Source organism: Macaca thibetana, chromosome 1, assembly GCF_024542745.1.
Source record: "Macaca thibetana thibetana isolate TM-01 chromosome 1, ASM2454274v1, whole genome shotgun sequence".
NCBI classification, from domain to species: Eukaryota; Metazoa; Chordata; class Mammalia; order Primates; family Cercopithecidae; genus Macaca; species Macaca thibetana.
The window spans coordinates 187,895,161-187,918,151 of record NC_065578.1 but is presented as its reverse complement, the minus strand read 5'-3'; the positions used below and the strand labels follow the sequence as shown (position 1 = coordinate 187,918,151).

The window sequence follows — 22,991 nt, the reverse complement described above, 5'->3', positions numbered from 1 at the left end:
GGTCTCACTCAGGACTGAGTCCTGGATATTCTTTTTGTTGCATTAAGAGTCAAAAGGATTCTTTCAGGCTTAGTAAGGAGGTCAAAAGGGCCTGTTAGAGGAACAGAGCGTGCTTGTCATAAGATCCTCTTCCTTGTCTAATTTGCCCATGCTCTAAGCCTTTGCTTTATTACTGTGCTTCTCTTCTATCAGGTTAGAATTTATCACAAGTGGATGTTAGTTATTACAACAGTTTAGGCATCAGCTCAACCTAAGCATCATACAATTCACTTCTGAGAACCAAGATCTGCTGTGGATCTTACCCTATTCTCTAATTGAAAGTATTTTTTCACTTGCCTATGTCCTTTATCACAAAGAAACAACCTGGCAAATATTTTCATAATGTTAAAATTTGAATTGTATCCCTAATCTGCATGTTCAAAGAGTTCTTCAAATGCAGCCCTTAGACTACACTTGGCTTGATCTGAGACATGCATGATACCATGAGACAAAATGACACCCTGAAGGAGTACTCACTTCCAAAAGTTGTAAGATCATAGACCTCAACGTAAAACCACAACAAACAAACAACAGCAAAATAAGACATTCTGGGGCAATCTAGTTATTGGAAGTTGCCAAAATAGCTCTGCCTAGACTGGAAGGAGGGCAGTTTGGATGGGCACACCATTGCGGTTGGTGTACCAAATATACCAAATATCTGCTTTAGATATACTAGCTGCTCATGACCCAAGGAATTTTTTTTTTTCTTTTGAGAAACAAGGTCTTGCTCTGTCACTCAGGCTGGTGTGCAGTGGCATGATCATGGCTCACTGTAGCCTTGGACTCCTGGATTCAAGCGATCCTCCTGCCTCAGCCTCCCTGGTAGCTGAGACTACAGGTGCATGCATCCGTGCCCTGCTAAAGAAATGAGTTTTTGACTGAAGTTGCTGCTCTCTTTTATCTTGGGGATAGGAGGCTCTTGAAATACATTTTATTTTTCTCAATGGGAAAAAAGGTTAATCTCTGTAATATGAATTTCTAGGTTCAGGAAGGTGGGATAGAGGCTTCTTTTGGTTTATTGGACCTCACTTCTGGTCAACACTTGTTTATATTTTAATGGTCACAGGTAATTTAATAGATAGGGCAAGACTGAATGGCTGTGTTATCTGTGGTCTTAAGCCTCGAAGGAGACTAGGGAAGATCAGAATATCCTGTGCTGTCTTTAGAGAATAGTTTTTGTGTTTGTGAAGGAATATTTCTTGGCCCATTGCCCTAGAGATGCTGTTTCTGAGCTTCTGAGAACATCTATAAAAGCAGTGAGAAATTCCAAAGTATATTTCCCTCATTTGGGAAATACCATTCTCCAGGGAAATTAAGCAACCGTAGAAAATCCAGGTGTTCTCCTAATGAGGCAAGCTTGATATTTTCCCATGTGCTGTGGGAATGATGGCTTAACTAGGAGGTTTGGTCTAGGGTTTGGTCTAGGGTTTGGTCTAGGGTTTGGGTGTACTTGCTGAGGGACCAGAGACGGAGGAGCAGTGGTGCTACCGAGAGTCCTCCTCAGCCCCATTGTATGGGCTTGTTTTCAAGAGGGAGGCCATGGGATTTGGACTACCCTTCCCCACTTCCCCATATTGCAAGCCAGTCTCTCCCTTGCACCTCCCTTCCTCTGGTCATTATGCAGGAGCTGATGGAGTATGCAGAGGACATCTGGATATGAATAGGGGGCCTGTCAGAGACATGAGCTACATGGTACCCTTGCAGGAAGCCCAGGATGCCCACGGAGCCACATCACCTCCACTGCTTTGGTCCTGGTTGAGGGAGTTATGGCCACTTTGGTGCCTTCTTTCTTCCTGGAGCAAAAAGCAAGAGCAAAGGCAGCTTCTTGGTGGTTTCTGGCTATATCTGATGATGAATTTCATTACCCCAATTCCATTACTGGAGTAACAACCCTTTTCTTCTCTGAGGTGAAATTTTCTTATCTGAGTCTTTTACAAAATCAGATGAATGATTCAGATATCTGTTTTAGAATTCACTTCCATCACATGTCTGAAAGGGCACTGTTTATGTTGGAAGTTCCATGAAAATTCCTAACCTATAGAGGGTAACTCTCTAAACTTTTAGTATTAGAGAGGAGTATTAGGGGAAGAGAAATTGCAAATTGCCCTGCAAGACACAGTGGGTTAGAGGAGCACCCTGAAATGGAGCCTCAGCCTCCAGAACCTTTGTATGAGCCTGAACAACTTCACCCAGATCCTCAGCCAGGGTCCTGACTCGACACAGCAGGGAGACATGCCTACCTGTGTGCACGAGAGTACAGATGCGCTCGCTTTCCTCCCTGCCCCGCACGCTGTTGAGGCTGATTTCGTATTCGGTAGCTGGGTACAGTCTGGTGATGGTGAATTCTGTCACAGTGTTGGGCACCACTGAGCTGTCTAATCGTCCCACTGGAGAAGAGAAGAATCTACAGTTAAAATTCAGCAGCCCTCTCATCCAAGCAACCCATGGTACAGTCTATGTCAATAAAGCAGATGGGTGTGAGACTCAGTACCCAGTGGGGAGGGATGCTACATGGTTCATGGACTGGGAATGTTGGAGTGTGAAGAGGCTTTGCACACTGGTCTCATTCCTTCATTTTATGGACTCCTTGGAGCAAAGTAAAATTAGCTACCTATTAAGTGGTTTTCTAACAAGTCGGTCTTCTCTAAGACAATGACATTAAGGCAGTATGGAGGGCACCGATGCAAGGAGCAGTCCCCGCAGTCCAGAGACAGTGTAGTCTAGAAAGCTGTCCTGTGTCCTCACTGGAAGTGAGTGTGCCCTCCACTTCCATAACAATGCCACATGTACCAGCAAGAACTGGCAGGGTGCAGATGAGGTCTGGGCCAATTTCCTCTGACTTGTAACTTGGCTGGAGTGGCTAAAATGGGACCACATCACTGTGGTTCCCTCCAAGGCTCCATCTGGCTTTGCTGGGTCTTTAGCCATCCCTCTGGATCCTAGTCTTGAACTTCATTCTTGTAGGAAAGTTCATGTGACCCTAGTTCTTGGCAGATTCTTTTGGGCCTCTTTGTTTCTCATGACACTGCCTAGATAATGGTGACCAGTTACCTCTGCTAGGGAAGGGCCTGCTTTCTGGGTGAATGTAATCAAGCCTTTCTCAAGAGGCATTGGTGAGTGCAGGGTTTCTTGGCTGCTCACCAGCCCACTCTCATTCTGATGGAGCATGCCACAGAGAAGAGGAAAAACTCAGGCAGGAGTGGATGTTCTGCGAGATATGCTAATTCTCCCATATTCTTCATTCAAATCCTAGAATCTTTGAGAAGTCAAATCACTTTGTTACCTTGGGTGGGTCGATATGATACTCGGTAGTAATCAAAAGATGCAACAGGAGGGCTCCAGGAGACCATCACTGAGTCCTTGGTCACATTGCTAATTGTGATGTCTTTTGGGGGATCAATTCCTACAAGGACCCAGTGGTTGAGGGAAAAAGACAGAAAGCACAGTGTGAAAAAGAAATTCTCATCCCTGGTTTTATATTGACCAAAAGCCAGTGTTGTCCCAAAGGCAGACAGGATCTTTCTGCATAATAGGGTATCCTTAAAACCATGGTGTTTCAATCAGGTTGGTGTTTCAATTGAAACCTTGCAGGTATGACTAAAGCTATGTCCATGGAGAATATTTTAACAACATGAAGCCAAGCTGGCAAGCTCTGTACCTGTTACCTATCTGCAGGCCAACTAGGAACTTTTTTTAAAATTCATATGTTTTGTTTTGAATTGGGAGAAACATAGGCATTTTCTCTGGGGTAATTTTTTTTTTAATGATAAACCAAATTTTGCTTGTATCTCTTATTCTTTAGCAGTCACCTTTGGTTTCAGTTTTGAAAAACTGCCTATTGACTGTACAGGGATTTCAGAGCACAAGTCCAGAACAAATCCATTTTCCTAAATTGTATTTCATTTATGCTATGGACTTTTTTTTTTTTTTTTTTTTACTGCTAGGGGATCACAGAGTTGATCAGCTGAGTGTTTAATCCACTTGTCCAGTTTGTGAGTTCTTGTTAATAAGTAGGAAATGACCCAAACATACATGTCTTCACCCACATGCACCTCATATTTGAAACTGTATTTGGGAATAATGAGCTGGGATTGATCCAATTCATCTCAGAGTGCCTGTGTTTTCTAAGCAACATCCAAATCAACCCCATTCTCTGAGTGTCAGGTCACTACCTGATTGCATGCTAGTCCCATGTGAGACTAAGGAAGCATCAGTTTACCAGTGACCTTTCCGGGCAGTTAAGAGGTGGCTCTCCAGAATAGGAACAGGTGTCTCTTCACTGTAGAGGGATTCCTGTTGCAGACTAGCTATCTCCAGTGCTTTTTTTTCTAAGCTGGTAGTGGGAGGTGTTTTGGACAAATGCATTCAAACTTTGACCTCCTCAAGACATTGACTTTGTCCCACCTTCCAAATGGGAGTTTCTCATCTAACGTATCTTCTTCAGCACTGGAGGAAGTAGCTGTTTCAGAACAGCTCATAGACTTTCTCTAGGCAGTCCCCTACTCCTTGGGTCTTTCTCTTTTAAAAGTTCATTGATTTGTCAAAGGCTACTGTGAGAACCCCTTTCATCACCTGCTGCCAAGTCCTCCAGCCTCACCTGTGGTGATGGAGCCCACAATGGGCTCAGAGGTCACTGTGCCATGGACTGCCACAAGGTTCACAATATACTCTGTGGCTGGTTGCAGGCCCATCAGGACAGCATGCCTCTTGGTGGCATCCAGGGAGACCTCTGTCATCTCTTCTTCCTCATCCCTGGGGCTGTAGTTCAGAATAAGTCTGTCTGCTGGGGGAGATGGGTCACTCCAAGTGATGTTCACACTGGAGGAGGTCACATGAGAAAAGTGCAGATGAGAAATGGGACGGAAGCCTGCAAAGCAAAGGAGATGGATGGTCCTGAAACATGTGAGAAGATGGGCCGTTGGGCCAGAAGAACTTCCTGGCTAAAGTGATCTGCTATCCTTGTTAACAAGGGCTACACCTTCACCCACTAACCCAGAGATTCCACCTCTTCACTCTCCAGTCCTGTTCACTCCACTTTTTCCAATCCAAATATGGGAAAATGGATTCTGTTAAAATGAGAAATACTTCTGTGAGTTAATCATAATACTGACCCAGAATTGAAAGCCTGTATCCTGGAAGGAATTTTACATGATCCCATGGATTCTCTGTATTCCCACTGATTTACTGCAGCAGGGAAAGATGGACAGAATCAACTTCTATGTCAAGGCCATAGAAAAACCAGACACAAGTTTTCAGGCAAGTAACACTGTTGCTCACCTCTCCCCTTTACTTCCAACCCTTCCCTCTTGATGCATTTATTAGTTTTGCGTCTATCCTTTTCTACCCACCTCTCTTTTCTCCAAAGGAAATGGAACATTGGAAGAGTGAATTGCCTGGATGAATTTCTCACACTAAGATCCACCGATCCCTGAACCTGGCTGGGATTTCTGCTGCTCTGGTACCTGTGAAAGCATCCACAGTGGACTCCAAGCTCTGCTGCCGACCCCTCTCAGCAGTGATGGAAATGATGTACTCTGCCCCAGGCTCTAGATCTGTCAATGTGTACGAGGTCCTGTCCTTGGGTACAGTGACTTCTGAGGCGATCCCAGAGGATGGGGTAAAGGTAATTCGGTAGTGATCAATGGGTCCACTGGCCTTAGTCCAGATGAGGGAGATGGAGGTCTCGGAGGAGGCTGTCACCATGAGGTCTCGGGGACTGTCAAGTTCTGTGGATTGACATAAATGGCCTATTTTACACATGTTCCCCAGGAGGGCAGTATTTATTGGCCTGCTTTGTGTGTTTGCAAGCTATCAGCAGGCCTGCTGACTATAAGCACTAGCTTGTCATTGCTGACACTTATCTCATATTTTGCTAAGCACCTTCCCTCTGAATGATGGCCAGGGGCTTGGCAAACAGATGAACAATCTGCAGAAAGGCATGATGAGCTCTGATACCACTGGATTGCATCCACCTCTGGGACAAAGCTGGCTGCTGATTTTCAAGCTCCCCGTATTCATTTTCTCCCATCCTTTCTCAATAAGCCAATAAGGACAAAATGGTAGCTACCACCAAGTAGGGATATGCCATCCTGGTAACAGAAGGGCACCACCCTCCAACCCTGAGGCTATTTTGACTTGTTCTAACCATAGCCAGGCAGGCAGCTAGATTTGAGGAACTGGAGACCTTTGTCCATGTGGTTCTCTAGAGAGGCTGAACCTTGGGACAAGGACCGGTCTAAAATCCCTAGCCCGGCCCAGGCTGCTAATACCATAGCTGCTGAAATGACTTTGAAATCTACCCAGGATTTGGAAGCAAAACTGATGAATCCAGAGCAACAAGGGTCTCAACTGGACTTTTCTTCTGCCCTCAGATTTAATGGGTTGTTGCAAGTCTAGACAGACCTTCACCCAAGTGGCCTTTGTGAGGGCATCTGTGGTGCATGCAGGGTGAAGATGCCCCATTCTGCCTGCTGTCGGGGTGGTCTAGATAAAAATATGGCCTGCAATGGCATCAATCTATTTAGGATTTTCCACCTCTGCTCTGTACAGCCCTGAGCAGCTCTTCAGACCATGGGGGACCGAGCATAGGTCTATGGGGAAGAGGGTGACTCCATCCTGCATGTCAGAGGTTAGGGAATAGGCATAGGGTAGATGTTGTTTCTAGGCTGACAGTTGTCACCAGAGCCTTGTTCACTGGAAGACATTGCTTTCTGACTAATTTTTGCTGGGATGAGCCTCCATGACTCCTTAGGCTTATAGGCTAACCTGGTCTTCCTCAGCAGTCCTCCTACTCACCAGTCCTGGCATTCATGGTGGCTGGTACGCTTTGTTGTGAGTTCATGATGGCAGATATTCCAACTCCATACTCAGTGCCAGGTACCAGATCTATCAGTGGATGGAGAAACAAACATTATTCTGTGTATGGGGCAGGGCTAGGAAGGCTGAAAGCAGGGAAGAAAATGATCTTAGACTTTTATTCATACCTTGTGTTTAGTCCTGCTTGAATCCTCTCCTAATTTCAACTATTAGGAAATCCCAATTTCACTATTTAGGAATCCAAGTCAATAGGACGAACCAGCCCATGTGGAGCTTCCTTCTTGCAGCGAGGCTCTCTGGGAAGGCAGAGAGGCTGCCTTGTCAGTGACCTTCAGAGGTGTGCTCACCTAAGTATACAAGGACTCCTTGTATGCTTAGCGTCTCAGGTTGGCTTGAACCAGTGAGGGGATTTCTTGCTTAAATTGTGAATTTTGGGAGTGTGTAATCAAGAGAGACAGTGTGGACATAGGCCTGTAAAGCATTTCTTTAATGTTATATACAAGGACCAAGTTACACTTTTTATAGGAGCTGAGGCCATATGGGGACTCCTGGGTCCATTCTAGGGAGGAACAGTGGATGGATTTTTTTTTTTCTAAGCACAGGGCTGTCAAGTAGGGGAATGCAGAAGTCCTGTTGCTATGAGCTCCCCACCAAGTTCAGTAATTCAGGCCTCAGGGTATCTAAGGTTGTGGATCTAATTTTAGAATAACTTCCAGGGGAGTCCAGGAAGACAGAGGAAATGCAAAAACTGTCTCACTAAAGGGTGTAAGCTTCTCTGAGGAAATTCTTTCGGAGGTTTACCACAAAGGATCCCTGAGAGGCTCCTAGAAGATCTGGAATTCTCTGGGTTCTCTCCTTGCCCTCTTTCACATTTATTTTCAGACTAACCAGTTTGACTGGTGTACTAGTTTCCTATTGCTGCTGTAACACATCACCACAATTTAGTGACTTATAACAATGAAAGTATATTCTTTTACAGTTAGTTCAGGAGGTCTGCAGTCTAAAGTAGTTCAGCAGGGCTGCATTCCTTCTGGAGGCTCTAGGAGAAAATCCATTTCCCTGCCTTTTCTAGCTTCTAGAGGCTGCCTGCATTCTTTGGTTCATGGTCTCTTAATCTATCTTCAAAGCCAGCAGCTTGAAACGATCAAATCTGTTTTCTCTCTCTGACCTCTGCTCCTATCATTGCATCTACTTTGACCTCCCTACAACCATCTTATGAAAATCCTTGTGATCATGTTGGACCCACCTGCATAGGACAGTCTAGTCTCTCCTTCTCAAGATCTTTAATTTAATCACACCTGCAAAGTCCTTTTTGCCCTGTAAGGTGGTTATATTCACAGATGCTGGGGATTCTTTGAGGGCTATTTCATCTATTACAACTGGCATCAAACTCATCTTTATCTATTAGGACTGGGATTGTAGAAAAACCCAACAAAGGCAGGGCATGGTGGCTCACGCCTATAATCCCAATACTTTGGGAGACCGAGGTGCGTGGATCACCTGAGGTCAGGAGTTTGAGACCAGCCTGACCAATATGGTGAAAACTATCTCTACTAAAATTATAAAAATTAGCCTGGTGTGGTGGTGTGCGTCTGTAGTCCCAGCTACTTGGGAGGTTGAGGCAGGAGAATCACTTGAACCCAGGAGGCGGAGGTTGCAGTGAGCCAAGATCACGCCACTGCACTCCAGCCTGGGTGACAGAGTGAGACTCTGTATCAAAAAAACAAAAACAAACAAACAAACAAAAACAAAACAAAACAAAAAAAACCAACAAAATCAAGTGATCACCCTGCTAACCTCTAATGGTCAGTCTGAGTCCTTCCGGTAGGCTCTTTGTGGGACTTTGTGTGGGCTCATGGCTGATTGCAATGGTATTCTGTGTTTATATAACATCTGCGTTTTTCAGAATGGATTGTGTTTTAGAGTCTCATCACAACCTTGGGAGGATGGTGGGATAAGCAGTCTTTTCTCCATCTGCATTAGCTTCCTATGACTACTGTTATAAATGACCACACACAGTGTGGCTTAAAACAGACATGTGTCCTCCCACAGTTCTGAAGTCTAGAAGTCTGAAATCAAAGTGTCTCCAGGACCACGTTTCCTCTGAAGGCTCAAGGAGACTTAGGTTCTGGTGGTTGCCAGCAGTCCCTGGCATTCCTTGGCTTGTAGTTGCGTCGCCCCAGTCTCTGCCTCTGTAGACACATGGCCTTCTCCTTGTGTGTCTGTGTCTTCCCCTCTTCTTATAAACACACCAGTCACATTGAATTTAGGGGCCACCCTAATCCAGTATGACCTCATCTTAACTCTACTGCATCTGTAAAGACCTTATTTCCAAATAAGGTCACACTCATGGGTTTGGGGTGGACATGCATTTTGAGGGGACTGTTATTCAACAGAGTACATCATCTTTTTATAAAAAGAAACTGTGGCATGGAGTAAGTCTGTGACCAGCTAGAGATGCCCCGTTGGCTTCTGGTCTCAGAGTTCAGGGCTTTTAGGAGGAATGGGATGTCCTATTACTTCTTCCATCACACTGGCTTCTCAGGGCAGCTGTGATTTCTCTGGAATCCCTGATTTTGATTGGAAATACTTTGAGCAACATTTCTTTAACAAATGGCTTGGCTTGGCCAAGAGAAATGCTGCCTGGCAGCCAGTGGGTTCTTCATCCCCTTCCTCAGTGGGGTTTCGTGCAGTCCATGCAATAAATGTTGCTTAAGCATGGCAGAGCTTACCAGGCCAGTTTCCCTCCCAGGAATGCAGTCCCGAAGCCCTGTCTGGGTAGGCATTCGAATCAGCCCTCTTTCTTTTCTTGAACCAGCTTGCTTTCTTTCCCAACCCTTAAATTCTTTCTTTCTCTAAAGTGGCAACACCAGTGGAGGTAAACTTTGAAGTTTGACAGCCTTTGACGTCTGACATATCTATGTTTATATTCAGTCTCTTCCACCTTTTACCTGTGTAATTTTGATTACTTAACATCTTTGAGCCTCAATTTCTGAAGAATGAGAATAATTAACAGCATCTATATCAGAGGGTCATCATGAGGATTATATGAGTCCAAGTGTTTAAAGTCCAGTGCCTGGATCTTACTGGTAATAGCTAATATTTTATTACTTTGCACAGAGAACTATTCCTGGATTTTGAGTACTTTTTTATTGTGAGTGGTCTCATCAACTACAAAAAGTAACCCAGGCAAGTACAGGCTGTTCCTGGGTACACCTGTTGTTATTGGTTTGCTGGTGCTTAGCCTGTTGGCTCTGTTGGAAACCAGTGATTCAGGGAGTCCAGGTGGCTGTGAGGACCTTGCCCCTGGCTGGGCAGAGTACCTGTCTCTAGATTGAGTGGGTGATTGCAGTACCTCCAGATCCATCTGAAGCACAGATTTATCTCCATCAATATGTTCAGTGAGTCCCAGGTGCATCCTTGGTTGCAGAAATGAGATTACCTTTGGGACATAAACTATTTTTATCAGGCAACTGATTGAGACCTTCAATTGCCTATAATGAAGTAGCAATTCTCCAACATAGATGAAGGGTGACAGATCGAGGGAATAAGACAGAAATTACACGCTGCCAAACAGATCTAACATGTAACATTTTCATCCCAGTTTCTTATTTATGAAGCTTAAATGAAATGTTCAATAATTTACAATGGAATCATCTTCTCCCAGAAAACTGCAGAGCAGAATTTAAAGCATTCTCTTCCCAGGTTTTCTGTCTAGAGGATGGAAAAGTGGGACTCGCTTATAGGTTTGTGTCTGCTGCTTTCCTTTGATTTTCAGCAGCTTTCTTCCATGCTACAAGTGAATTGTTGCTCTTTGCCAGCAGGTAAAATATAGTTCTGCTGGAAAAAAAACCACAAGTATCCGAGGCATAGCCAGTGCACCTATATATCAGCATTCTGAGTACTCCTAGGGATTTCTCACTTTTTAAAGACCCCATTGCTCTCTATCAATGCCCCCTTTATCTCTCTATCCAACTCCTGCAAGTGGTAACATATAAATGGCCCTGTTCCCTTTCTTAACAATAGCACGGAAAATTCATCCCATAGGAAATCACTACTCTCCATTCCTTACAGAACTTTCTTTGTTCATCTTGGAGGTTGTTGCTTTTCTCAACTCTTTCACCTCACACCCATTCTTCTTGGAACCTCTAAAGCATAGTCATCCACTCAGCAAATATTATTAAGGGCCTCCTTTGTGTCAGGCACAAGGTGGTGTGAGCTAAACAAGACATTAGCCTTGCCCTTTTGGGGATGAAAAGGAATCTGTGCTAACAAAGTAAATTAATTATTTAGTGAGCACCCATAATATGCCAAGCATTAAGCTACATGGAAAAGAATAATGACGAAGGGGAGGGAAGAAAAAGAGAAGTAAAAAATTCTTGAGTGTCTGATGGTAAAGAGTTATGCAATTATAACTGCTTCTTAAATATTCACATGTTATTTAATTTCCCTGCAGTGCTACTGATAGGGTATTATAGATAAGCAAACAGGAGCTCCAAGAAGTCTATTCCTTGGCCAAGGTCATACAACTATTACATGATAAAGCTAGGTTTGGGAGACTGAGATGGGCAGATCATGAGGTCAGGAGATCAAGACCATCCTGGATAACACGGTGAAAACCTATCTCTACTAAAAATACAAAAACATTAGCTGGGCGAGGTGGCGGGCACCTGTAGTCCCAGCTACCGGGGAGGCTGAGGCAGGAGAATGGCGTGAACCTGGGAGGCGAAGCTTGCAGTGAGCCGAGATCACGCCACTGTACTCCAGCCTGGGCAACAGAGCGAGATTCCGTCTCAAAAACAAAACAAAACAAAACAAAACTAGGTTTGGAACCCAAGTCCCTTGATTTTTTCGGACACATCATAGCATGGTTCCCATCCCTGAGTCTTACAGGCCAGGAGGAGGGAGCAGATTAAGCAAATTGGAAATCGAGAGTGATGTGGTACCTGTTATAGTTTGGATGCTTGTCCCCTCCAAATCTCATGTTGAATTGGCATCCCCAATGTTGGCGGTGGGGCCCAGTGGGAGGTGCTTGGGTCATGGGGGTAGAGCCCTCATGAATGGCTTGGAGCTGTGCTTGAGATAGTGAGTGAGTTCTCGTGAGATCTGGTTGTTTAAAAGTGTGTGGCACCTCCCCCGAGCCCTTGCCCCCTCTGTCATTGTGTGATGCGGGGGCTCGCCTTCTGGCTTTCCCCATGATTGTAAGCTTTCTGAGACCCTCACCAGAAGCAGAGGCTGGCGTCATGTTTCCTGTACACCCTGAAGAACTGCAAGCCAGTCAAACCTCCTTTCTTTATAAATTCCTCAAGTATTCCTTTATAGTGATGCAAATAGACTAATGCAGTACCAAAGCAGGGGCTGCCAACTAAGAGGAAAAGATCAGCAAGGGACTAAGAGGACAGGATCAGCAGGGAGAAGATCAGCATGGGCTGGAATAGGCAGATAAGTCTTTCCAGAGAAGGTATTTGAGTTGAAACTTAAAGCTGGCTAAGATAAGGAAAGATAGAGGGAAGGAAATATGGAATTCTCTAGTGGTCAGAATGGGACATAATGAGCATTCATAGATTAATGAGGGCTGGAGGGGAACAGGAGCTAGCACATTCTCACCTGCAGTGCAAGGACTGTGGTGATAAAGGCAGAATGACTTATTTAGCCCTGTTTTGGAAACCTATTCTTCATGCCTGCTGTTGCTAGCAGGGAAAGTGGTAGGGAGAAGGAGGCCCAAGGAACTGAGATTGCTGTCTCTTGCTAGCAAAAACATGAATAAGATACTTGGGGTCTGCAGGCTTGGTTGAGCTCAAGTGGACATGAGGAAATATGGACTCTTTCCATCTTTAAATCCCTAGGATCATCTACCAAGTGTCTGTGAAGCTCAAGTCTATGAAACTGAGGTTAGGGGTGTGATTGGCCCTAGTGCACTGGGTGCCTACCTTCGTGGAGAGGGACAAACTGAGGACCCTGTCCCCAAGGAACTTGCAGTCAATCTGCAGTTTTTATAGTGATTATGTTATTATTGTTAATTTTCATATTGGTTTCCTCACTAGACTCTTAGGTCTTTGGGTCAAAGATTTTATTTTTTTCGGTATGTAGTATAGTGAGAAAACATGCATAGAAGCAGCATGGTGGTGGTGGCAGTAGCGGTGGTGGTGGGGAGTGTTGGGGAGACTGTGAAGAGAGGATATCTGGACTGGGTTTTGAAGGACCCATGGACATCTGGTGGCAGGGAGGGCATCCCAGACAAAGGAAACAGGGCATACAAAGGCAGCTCTGGCAAAATAATTCATGAAAACCCAGGGACTAATATAGGGTCCCTCACAGAGAAATTTCCCATCAGTGGAATTTGGAGACCAGAGGTTTCATGGGGGAGATATGCAGAGAGGATCTTTGGAGAGCCCCTGAAATCACACCAGATAGGCACCAATCTACTTTTTAGTTAAATGGAGATCTGAGCTCCCAGCCTCCCCACACTTATCTCTTTGGATAATGACAGGTGCATCTTCAGGGTTCCTGGAATGAGTCAGGCTTTCGAGGCCATTTCCCTGCTTTTTTGGGTGTGCATGATGTTCAAGTCTCAAGAGAAGCAGCCAATTCCATCCTGATTTAAAGGAAGGGACTGGCCTAACAAGCCCATTTTTGATAAGAAAAATAATACTTCTAAGGACTGTTCTCAGATGGAGCTTTCTTATTGCTGGTGGAATTAATGAGAAACACAGCTCGTCAGCCTTGTCCTACAGGAGCATCCCTATTCTGGGTTGTTGCTGTGAACAAGTACTACCTGCTGAGGAAGTGGAAGCTGAAGCTGAAATAGTTTCAGCTTTTCTGAAATAGTTTTCTGGCTTTTCCCCTGAGCCCCTTATCCCCAGCCTTTAAGACAAATAAGGAATAGGTCCTGTATGTCCCAACTCCGTGAGGAAGAGGTACGTGGAAGCCTTTGTCCTTTCTTTCCTCCACTTCTACTTGGGTCTCTGCAGCCCACTCTCCACCTTCCCGCCCCTGGAAGGTGACACCATGTTTGGAGGGTGCCTTACCAAAGTGACCACTTGGGGTCACTGTGACTTCGCCCAAAGGAGGCTGAGTACTGTCTGGCCCAGGCCCCCAGGCCCTGTGCCTGGTCCTTTCCTCCTCAGAAGAGCTGCAGGGTGTTGAAGGTCTGGTGCTGGGTTTGGTGTTTGTGCACTGGCCCATCAGGGAGTGCAGACAGGGTGAGGTGGACATCGAGTGTCATGGTCAGTGCTGACTCGCCAGCTAGACTCCCTCTGGAGTCTCAGATTTCTTCTCCTGCAGACAAGCACATGGCCTGCCAGTGTACCCTGAGGAGCCCACCTTCTCACCACTAGACCCCCATTTGGGCCAGAAACCTTGAAGGCAGCAACTCCCAAAGCATGATCAGGATGTGCTTACAGGTGTCAGCCTAGTGTGTGTGAGTGTGTGTAAGTGTGAGGGTATATGAACTTGTAGTGTGTATTTATGAGTACATGAGCATGTGTGGTGTGTATGACTATGTGAGTGTGTGCATGTGTGTATGTGCGTGTGAGTGTGTATGTGCTTAAGTGTAAGTGTGAGAGTGTGTAGGTGTGTTTGTGTGTACATGTGTGCATGTGGTGCGTGTGAGTGCATCATGTGTGACTGGCTGTAAGTCTCTGTTTTCTTGCATTCTTATGTTGTATCACATCTGTAGAAACTGTCAAGCTTCTGGATTTCCTAGGCCCTGTTGGCAATTTTTCAGCTTGTCAACTGGAGATCGAGATAGTCCTGGTCCAGGGAGAGGCAGCAGGTTGGCAAGTGCCACCATGAGGCCCACAGGCAGGTGCCCTGTGGAGTGGGTGAGGGGTGCGATAAACAGGCCTTGGATGGTTGTGAGAGCATGATGCTCCTGTGACCACATGGGCCTGGCTCCTTTTGCCTTATTTCCTAGTCATGAGAATCCTCAAGGATCCTAGGCTTCTGTTCATGAGGGAAGACCAGGTGAGAGAGTGTGGATGGCTGAGGGCAAGTCCCCTCCCCTACTGCTAAAACACAACCACATGCCTTTTTGATGACAGATTAGAGCAGTCACCTTGTACACAAAGGCCAGAGTAGTGTTTATAATTTGTGTTAGTCCCAGGCAGGGAAGTTGATGTTTTTGGCTAAATTGCAGTCAGCAACTAAAAATCTTCTCCCTCCCCTCTCTCTCTCTTTCCCTCCCTCTCTCTACTTGGAGTTTTCTAAATTCTTTCTTTTTTTTGTTGTTGTTGTTGCTGCCCAGAAAGCAGAGTGGTATTGTACCCTGTTACATGGTGCCAGGTTCTAATCTGGCTGGTAAGATGAGTAACACTCAAGCACCCCTTTGGGACTATAGGTATGGTGCACAGGCCAAACAGACACCATACAGGCTAAGTGACTGAGCCTAAAACAGACTTATTAAGGACACAGAAGCCACCAGAGCAGAGAGAAAAAGTCATTGCAGACATTGAGTCTGTTGTTCAGAAGCAAATTCATATCCCAGAAGGAATTCTCTGGACGTTGCCTACAGAGAATAATGGGGGGCGGGGGAATGTTTTGAATTTTGGGCCCCAGCCTGGACTCTGTGTGGCAGAGGGCAACATTTGTAAAGAGGGAGGTCGAGAGGGGGTGCTTGCTGCCAGCCAGCCCTGGGAATGCCTCAGAGACCAGGAGAGTCAGGAAGGGCCTGGATTCCACAGCAAAGAGGAAAATGGTGGACTCAGAGACAAGGGCTCCTGCAGGGAACGGCAAATACAGGTGCCACAGAGCTTTAAGGGTTGAGAGTCAATAGCGAGAGTAAAGGGGGCCTGACGTTGTGCCTGGAAAAGGCCAGGCAGCCATGGCTTCAGGTTTGAGCTTTGTGGGGTTTAATACCAATAAAAAATCACATGGGTGTTGAGTGCTTGCTGTGTGCCAGGCTCCATCTTAAGTACTTGAATAGGGATATATGTATGATTTCGTTTAATCCTCACAACTACCCAATGAGGTAGATAGGATGTCTTTCAGGTTAGAAAACTGAAGTGCAGGAAATTTAAGAAATTTGTTCAAGGATGCACACTTCATGAAGCTGGTCTCACCCCTGAGTGGGGTGACTTCCACAGCTGTGCTCTAAGTGAGTTTCATGGATTTCCTTGAAGCAGGGGTCCTAAAATGCAGGCTTTGGGTTGGTAGTTCTCGGGAGAAGAGGCCTCCAACGTCTCTGGGGGTGATGCCCGGGCTGCTGGTGGCTGCACCACGCTGTGGGAGGCAAGGTTCTAAACCACTAGGCCACCTGGACTAAAGGAGGACATCCTAAACCATCCAGTAGCTCACAGACCTCCTCAACTCTTTCTTCTTCACCACTGCCATCCACTTACTGAGTAGTTTGTTGTCAGAAGCACTACCTTAAGCTCGTTAAATGTATTGCCTCATGAATGCCTCATGATGGCACTGTGGGGTCGGTGGTATCAGTCCCCTTTAACAGATGAAGAAACAGAGGTTTAGAAAGATTCAATCAACCGTCCCAAATCACACAGTAAGTGGCAAGCCTGGGTACAGAGTCGAAAGTCTAGGCTCTTAGCATATTGCACAGAGCACAGCAATCAAATCAAACTGAGTCTGAACACAGGTGTTGGAGGCTGAAAAACTTAACTTCTTAGGCTCCAAGTTGAAGAGTGAGGGAGAAAGCACAATGTTTTAGAGCCAAAGTCAAACTTCTCCCTTTTGTCCTTTTCTCTTTTTCATGGCTCTCCCTTCTCTTCCCCCAGATGCCTCAGCAGGAGAACCAACAATCCTTGCAACTAGCATCTCAGCGAGTACAGATACACTTGATTTCCTTATGTGCCAATAATCCCTTCTTAAATTATGTTAAGCTATTTGCCTTTATAAATCTCCCCAGCAGTGAGCTCCCTGAGATAATTATGTGTAATATATAAATGTAATGTAATATATATATTTGAAATGTTTTAAGTCAGACTGTAACAAAAAATCAACCTATTTAAGCCCCATACTCAATAATAATTTTCCCATCCCTTCTAGGTCTGTGGCATTTAAATTTGGACTGTCCCTTACATTTTACTTCTTTGGTGGAAGCAGCCATGGAAGGGTAACCTTCTGACTGGTACTCAGAAGGAGGGGGTTTGAATCACAGCCGTGCCCCTTGCTAGCTTTGTGAACTTGGGCAAGTTTTCAAACTCCATGAGCCTCAGTTTCCTCATCTGTAAAATGGGAATGCTAACCATACCCACCTCATGAGGTGGTTGTGAAGATTAAAGAAGTTATAACTGTATGAGGGTGCCTGGAATAAGACAGATGATCTGTGAGTGTTGAATCTTCTTTTTTCCCAGTAGAGGGAAATAAGAACTAGGACGTGTCTGGGTTTTCTGTCTCTCTCACGATTTCATGGCGCATCCTCCATCTGAACAGTTAGCCATTGATTTTATATAACTGCTAATTACCAAATTAGCCTGCGGCTCTAGGCAGGGATGGGCTGCACTTAGAATCAGTTCCCTCCTGTATCATTTCAGTTTTTGTGTTTTTTTGGGGGGATTTAGCTTAATTTTTGTGACTGTTTCAAGCTCTCTGCGAGGCCCTATGCCAGCTGGTCTATCCTTTCTCTGCCTAATTCACCCCTGTTAATCCGCTTGGTCAGCATATCTTCCGATCTCCTTGCTGTGCCTTTAGGAGTGTGTCTGTCTGGAAAAGGCATTTATTATATTTACTTTAACTGGCTGTATTTGGCAAGGCGGTCTGGGATTTCAACTTGGGAGGAAAACTGCTTTGATTATACTGCCCTTGTTTACTGTAAGCGCTCTTTGCTGTGTATCCCTTGTCTACCAAGACAGCAAATACTTTTGTAGGAATCCAAGACACAAACTAAACAGAATCTCTGTCTGTGAGCACACTGGCAGCTCCTGGTCCGCGACTGTTCTGCACAGCATCTCCTTCGTCTGAAAACCGCGCCCCCATTTCCAGTCTTCTACCCTTTGGTGAGTTTGGGAAGGGGGTTTTCTTGGATGGGTGAGCCAGAGGCCCCAGGAGTGGTGTTGACTGGGTCTCACACTCCCAGGGGACAGGGAATGCTTCCCAGCCAGGTATCACTGTGACCAAGGACACTGCCTTAGTCCATGCCATCATCATTTCCCTTTGACTCCGGCAACAGCCTCCTAAGCAGTCTTCCTGCCTCTGACCTTGCCCTTCTCTGCACAATCCAGTCATTACATCACCTTACTTAAAATCCCTCAATGACTCTCCATTGCCCTTAAGAATAAACCCAAACTTTTCACAGGGTGCATATGGCATGACTCGGCTCTCATTTTATCAGTGAACTCTTGCAATCCATGCCCAAGTCATAGTGAACTTTTGCAGTTTCATTCATTCATTCAGGAAATGCTGAACTCTGAGATTCAATAATGAGCAAAACCAAATACGGTGCAATGTTCACAGAGATTTAGGTTTAGGGTGGAGACTGATAGTCAAACAATCATGCCACACATGTAAAATGATAACCTGAGGAGTGCTAGGAGGTGAGTGGAAACTGGCAAGATGAGGCTGCTGGACAGAATGAACTGACCTCTTCCAGGAACCAAACAGGCTCCCTGAAGTGGGAAGTAACCTGGGAGTGGAAAGGGAAGTCTGCATTGGCTAGATGAAGAGGTTCCTATCAGACAGAGGGAACAGCATTTGCCAGCCCTGTAGCAGGAGGGAAAATGTATTTGAGAAATGGAAAGAAGCAGACTTATGGGCCTGGAGCCCAGAAAACACCAGCGTATGTGGGTGGGAGGTGAGTCTGGAGAGGGCAGGGGAAAACCAGGCAGGGCCTGGTGTCCACACTAAGGGTCTGGGCTTATCCTAAGAGCAGTGGGAAGTCCCCGGAATATCTGCATAGTGCAATGGCATAATCAAAAATGTACTTTGAAAAAGTTACTGGAAGGCCAGGTGCGGTAGCTCACACCTGTAATCCCAGCACTTTGGGAAGCCGAGGTGGGTGGATCACCTGAGGTCGGGAGTTTGTGACCAGCTTGACCAACATGGAGAAACCCCATCTCTATTAAAAATACAAAATTAGCCAGCCGTGGTGGCAGATGCCTGTAATCCCAGGTACTTGGGAGGCTGAGGCAGGAGAATTGCTTGAACTCCAGAGGCAGCGGTTGCAATGAGCTGAGATCGTGCCATTGCACTCCAGCCTGGGTGACGGAGAGACTCCGTCTCAAAAAAAAAAAAAAAAAAAAAAAAAAAAAGAGATGTTAGTAGCTTAGAACAGGTGATGGCAGTACAATGGACAGTACTAGACATATATGCTAGGCACTTAGGAGATGAGATCAGTAGGAATTGGCCATGGGTTTGTAAGGTGTGTGGGTTGGGGAGAGAACTGTGAGGGTGTAGACTCAGCAACCAGCATAACCCTAAGAGATAGGTCTTACTCACCTGTCAGGGTGGCCCTGGTGGTTGGACCAATGCCCTTGGGGACCAGTACCTCATGATATTGCTCACCCGCCAGGGTGCTGTATACAACCTTGTACTCCTGAACTTCGGCCTCACTGTTATCCCACTCGAGGTCAAGGCTGGTTGCTGTGCGAGAACCAACTCGCAAGTTCTTGGGGGCATCAATCTCTACAAATAGACAGACATCACCAACATCACACATGATAATGTAATGTACATTTGTGGGGCATCTTGAACTCTGAAAATATCGGTGGTGACAGCCCACACCCCCTGACCCTCTGGCTCACATTTGAGTGAACAATGTGGCTACCCTTAGCTTTTTGGTCTGCCATGACAAATTCCTTGGGCAGGTTAGATACTTGGGAGCTGGAGATCAATACACTTTATGCTTCCCCCATTTCCGTTCAAGAGTTCCAGTGGCGTTCTAGAAACCAGCCAACATCATAAGCTTAAAAACAAAACAAGGGAAACCCCAGTAGGAGAAAATCAGAGCCAGCTCCCAAGTGATGGAGATGGAATAGAACAATATCAAATTTGACTGCTAAACAAAAAGACTGTTGATTTCAAGATTTTGAAGTGTAAGGTGCCTTCCTCTGTGTTTACCTGAATAAACACAGCTATAAAGGTAAGACATATATGGACGATGTGATGTAGCAGAAATAATACAGGCTTTGGAGTCAGACTTCAGTTTGATCCCCAGCTCTGACATCTTTGGTAATGGAACCATGAGCAAGTCTTTTAACTCTGCTTGGCCTTGATGGCCACCTCTGTAAAAGGGACAAATAATACCAACATTTCAGGTTGTTGCATGGATTAGGCAATCCATGGATAGTACACAGCATGATGCCCTGTACAAAAATAGGTGCCCAAGGCCTGAGCTGGCTTCCTGTTGCCTCTGAAGCTTTTCCCGAGTTCCATGAACCCCAATGCTTGTTCTCTGGGGTTGCCACAAAAAGACCATGGGGACACTGCTTTTTTTCTCCCAGGACTGGCTATCTCTTCAAGCTTCTTTGGGCAGAAACAGCATAAACAAATTGCAGTGCAATAATGTGCTGCCCAGAACAACTGTCACTTAAAACATTTAAAATAGTTCTTGCCTTTGACACTTGAATTTAACTTTGGAGTGAACTAGCCATTTGTTCTGGGAAAACCTCGAGTGGACTGTTTTAATTTGCAAATGCAAGGCAAGTTTCCACCAATTGTTCTTGTGGAAGACTGAAATGCCGTGAATCAATCTGAGCGCAGAGGCTTCAGAGTGAGAAGTGTTCTGTTTAGCGATGTAAATTGGGTGAATCTTTTAGCAGATTTATGTCTCTGCAGCTTGTTTTCCTGAGAAATGTTTCCTCACTCACTGTACTTTAGCTTGCCAGATACTATGTATTCTTGATGTGTTATGTGTGCTATTTCTCTAGCAGTTGGATGGAGAGAGGAGCTTGGATAGATAGGCATGTGGAGGAACACCTGCCGCTGCATTGTATGCCCCTAAATTTCATGCAGGAGGAGAGGCTGGGCAAAGGGACTGGACTGGGCTTGGGGTGTGCAGCTCAAACTGAACTGGAGCAAAATTAATTTAGGGTTAGGGTTAAGGTTGAGACTTCTACCTAGTGCTCTTCACAATTAAAAACCCAAGCCTTGGAAATGTTAGACTATGCTTTGGGGTTTTCTTTTTTTTTTTTTTTTTTTTTTCTTTTCTTTCTTTTTTTTTTTTTTTTTTTTTTTTTGTATTTTTGATCATAGGGGTTGTGGCCTGTGGATTAAGGGGCAGTGTTGTCACTGAAGGGACCAGACACCTCCAATGTCAATGATCCTGAAAGAAGTCAATCCTGAGAATGACGTCTGGAAAGACGATTGTTAGAACTAGGATGAGGTGAAATTGTTTGCTCCCTCTGGCCTTGAAGTGTGACCTCTAGGAGAGAGGGGCCACTGAGGGCACCCCTGTAGGTGGGAGCTGAGCTGTTCTCTGCAACGTCAGTCAGTCAAGAGCAAGGCAAAGCCAGATGTCTAGTGGAGGTCGTGTGGAGAGACTTGAGACTATGGAATAGACATATCTAGTCTCTAAAACATAAATTAGATTAAGTAATTCCCTTGCTTAAAACTTTTCTGTTGCTTCCTGTTACAAACTCCTAATTGTGGCCGGCAGGGCTCTGTGTGATCCAGCCCTGCCTGCTTCTCAGATATCACCATGTACGACTTCTACACTTATTTGTTGTGCTCCAGCTATATTGCTTTTTTTCTACTCTTGAAACTCATCAAGCTTATTCCTACCTCAGGACCTTTGAACTGGCTTCTGCCTTTGCCTGGAATGTTCTCCAGATCCTCACATGGCTTAGGTCATCTAGGTCTTAGTTAAAACGTCACCTTCTCAGAGAAGCCTTTTCAAACTACTCGATCCAACATGGTCATGCCTCTGTATCGTTCATTTCACTTTTCATCATAGTACTCATAATCAAAATAATTTTGGGTGTTTATTTCCTTCTGCCTTGTCCAGTTTCTCCACTGGAAGGTAATTCATGTGAACCAGGATCTTGTCTATCTGTTTATTCTGTAGCCTCAGTGCCTAGAATAGTTCTTGGCACCTGGTAGGTGTTCGATAAACATACATCAAGTTTTAGAAAAGTCCTGTTAAGTATTTCAGCTGTGGGGCATTGAGAATGCTTGGGGCGAGAAGGTGCAGAAAAAAGGATAGCTTTGAGTGAGGGTGCTGGCCTTGTATGAGCAGGAAGCCCTACTCTGCTCTTTGCAGCCAGATTCTTGGCTGAGGTGCAAGTGCCATCCAGCTTGAAATTGTGAAAGAACTTCCTGAAGAGTCCTAGAGTGGCATCATTGCCAAGCAGGTAGGGGCTTGAACTGTTGGGACTTAGATGTTCCTATTAGTTTCCTAGGACTGCCATAACAAGGCACCACCAACTGGGTATCTTAAATAATAGAAATTATTGTCTCTCCAGGCATGGTGGCTCACACCTATAATCCTAGCACGTTAGGAGGCCGAGGCGGGCAGATCATGAGGTCAGGAGATCGAGACCATCCTGGCTAACATGGTGAAACACCTTCTCTACTAAACATCCAAAAAATTAGCTGGGCGTGGTGGCAGGTGCCTGTAGTCCTAGCTACTTGGGAGGCTGAGGCAGGAGAATCGCTTGAACCTGGGAGGTGGGGTTGCACTGAGCTGAGATCATGCCACTGCACTCCAGACTGGGCAACAGAGTGAGACTCCATCTCAAAAAAAAAAAAGAAAAGTTATTGTCTCACAGACTCAAGATCAAGGTGTCAGTAGGGCTGCTTCCTTTTGAGGGTTGTGAGTGAGAATCTGTTGCATGCCTCTCCTAGCTACTAGTGATTTGCTGGTGATCTTTGGCATTTCTTGGCTTGTGGAAGAATCAAGAATCATTCCGATCTCAGCCTTCATCTTCACCATGGTATTCTTCTTGTGGGCATATCTGTCTCTGGGCCCAAATTTCCCCTTTCTATAAGGACGTAGTCATATTGGATTAGGGCCCACTCTAATGACCTCATTTTAACTTGATTATCTGCAAAAACCCAATATACAAATAAGGTCACATTCACAGGTATGGGGATCAGGACTTCAACGTCTTTTTGTGGAACACAACTCAACCTAAAATAGCAATAAAGAGAAATCTGGGGTATTCAGGTCAAAACAGCAGCCTCTGTTGACCAGATGCCCTGGTGCCTGTGCTTGGAACCTTGAGGGATCTGCTTAAAGAGAAGGCCTC

General features: G+C 45.3%; 2 protein-coding genes and 1 long non-coding RNA gene across 24 annotated transcripts in view; 1 reads left to right on the top strand and 2 right to left on the bottom strand.

Annotated features, from left to right (window-relative positions):
* MRPS14 (mitochondrial ribosomal protein S14) overlaps positions 1 to 22,991 on the bottom strand; it is an 868,813-nt gene that overhangs the window by 338,048 nt on the left and 507,774 nt on the right. The gene's annotated exons all lie outside the window — the stretch shown is intronic.
* TNR (tenascin R) overlaps positions 1 to 22,991 on the bottom strand; it is a 427,004-nt gene that overhangs the window by 44,960 nt on the left and 359,053 nt on the right. For all 3 annotated transcript variants that reach the window (XM_050766969.1, XM_050766977.1, XM_050766987.1), the window contains 6 exons: positions 19,243 to 19,428; positions 6,835 to 6,924; positions 5,502 to 5,765; positions 4,637 to 4,906; positions 3,323 to 3,442; positions 2,280 to 2,426 (listed from right to left, as the gene is read on the bottom strand). In XM_050766969.1, coding sequence (XP_050622926.1) covers positions 2,280 to 2,426; positions 3,323 to 3,442; positions 4,637 to 4,906; positions 5,502 to 5,765; positions 6,835 to 6,924; positions 19,243 to 19,428 — 1,077 coding nt within the window. The remainder of the gene's footprint in view (positions 1 to 2,279; positions 2,427 to 3,322; positions 3,443 to 4,636; positions 4,907 to 5,501; positions 5,766 to 6,834; positions 6,925 to 19,242; positions 19,429 to 22,991) is intronic.
* LOC126941210 (uncharacterized) overlaps positions 1 to 22,991 on the top strand; it is a 105,506-nt gene that overhangs the window by 76,396 nt on the left and 6,119 nt on the right. Inside the window, exon 3 of one of the 9 annotated variants that reach the window (XR_007721145.1) lies at positions 5,405 to 5,662. The exons of the other annotated variants lie outside the window; for them this stretch is intronic. This is a non-coding gene — a long non-coding RNA (uncharacterized LOC126941210). The remainder of the gene's footprint in view (positions 1 to 5,404; positions 5,663 to 22,991) is intronic. 9 annotated transcript variants of the gene reach the window in all.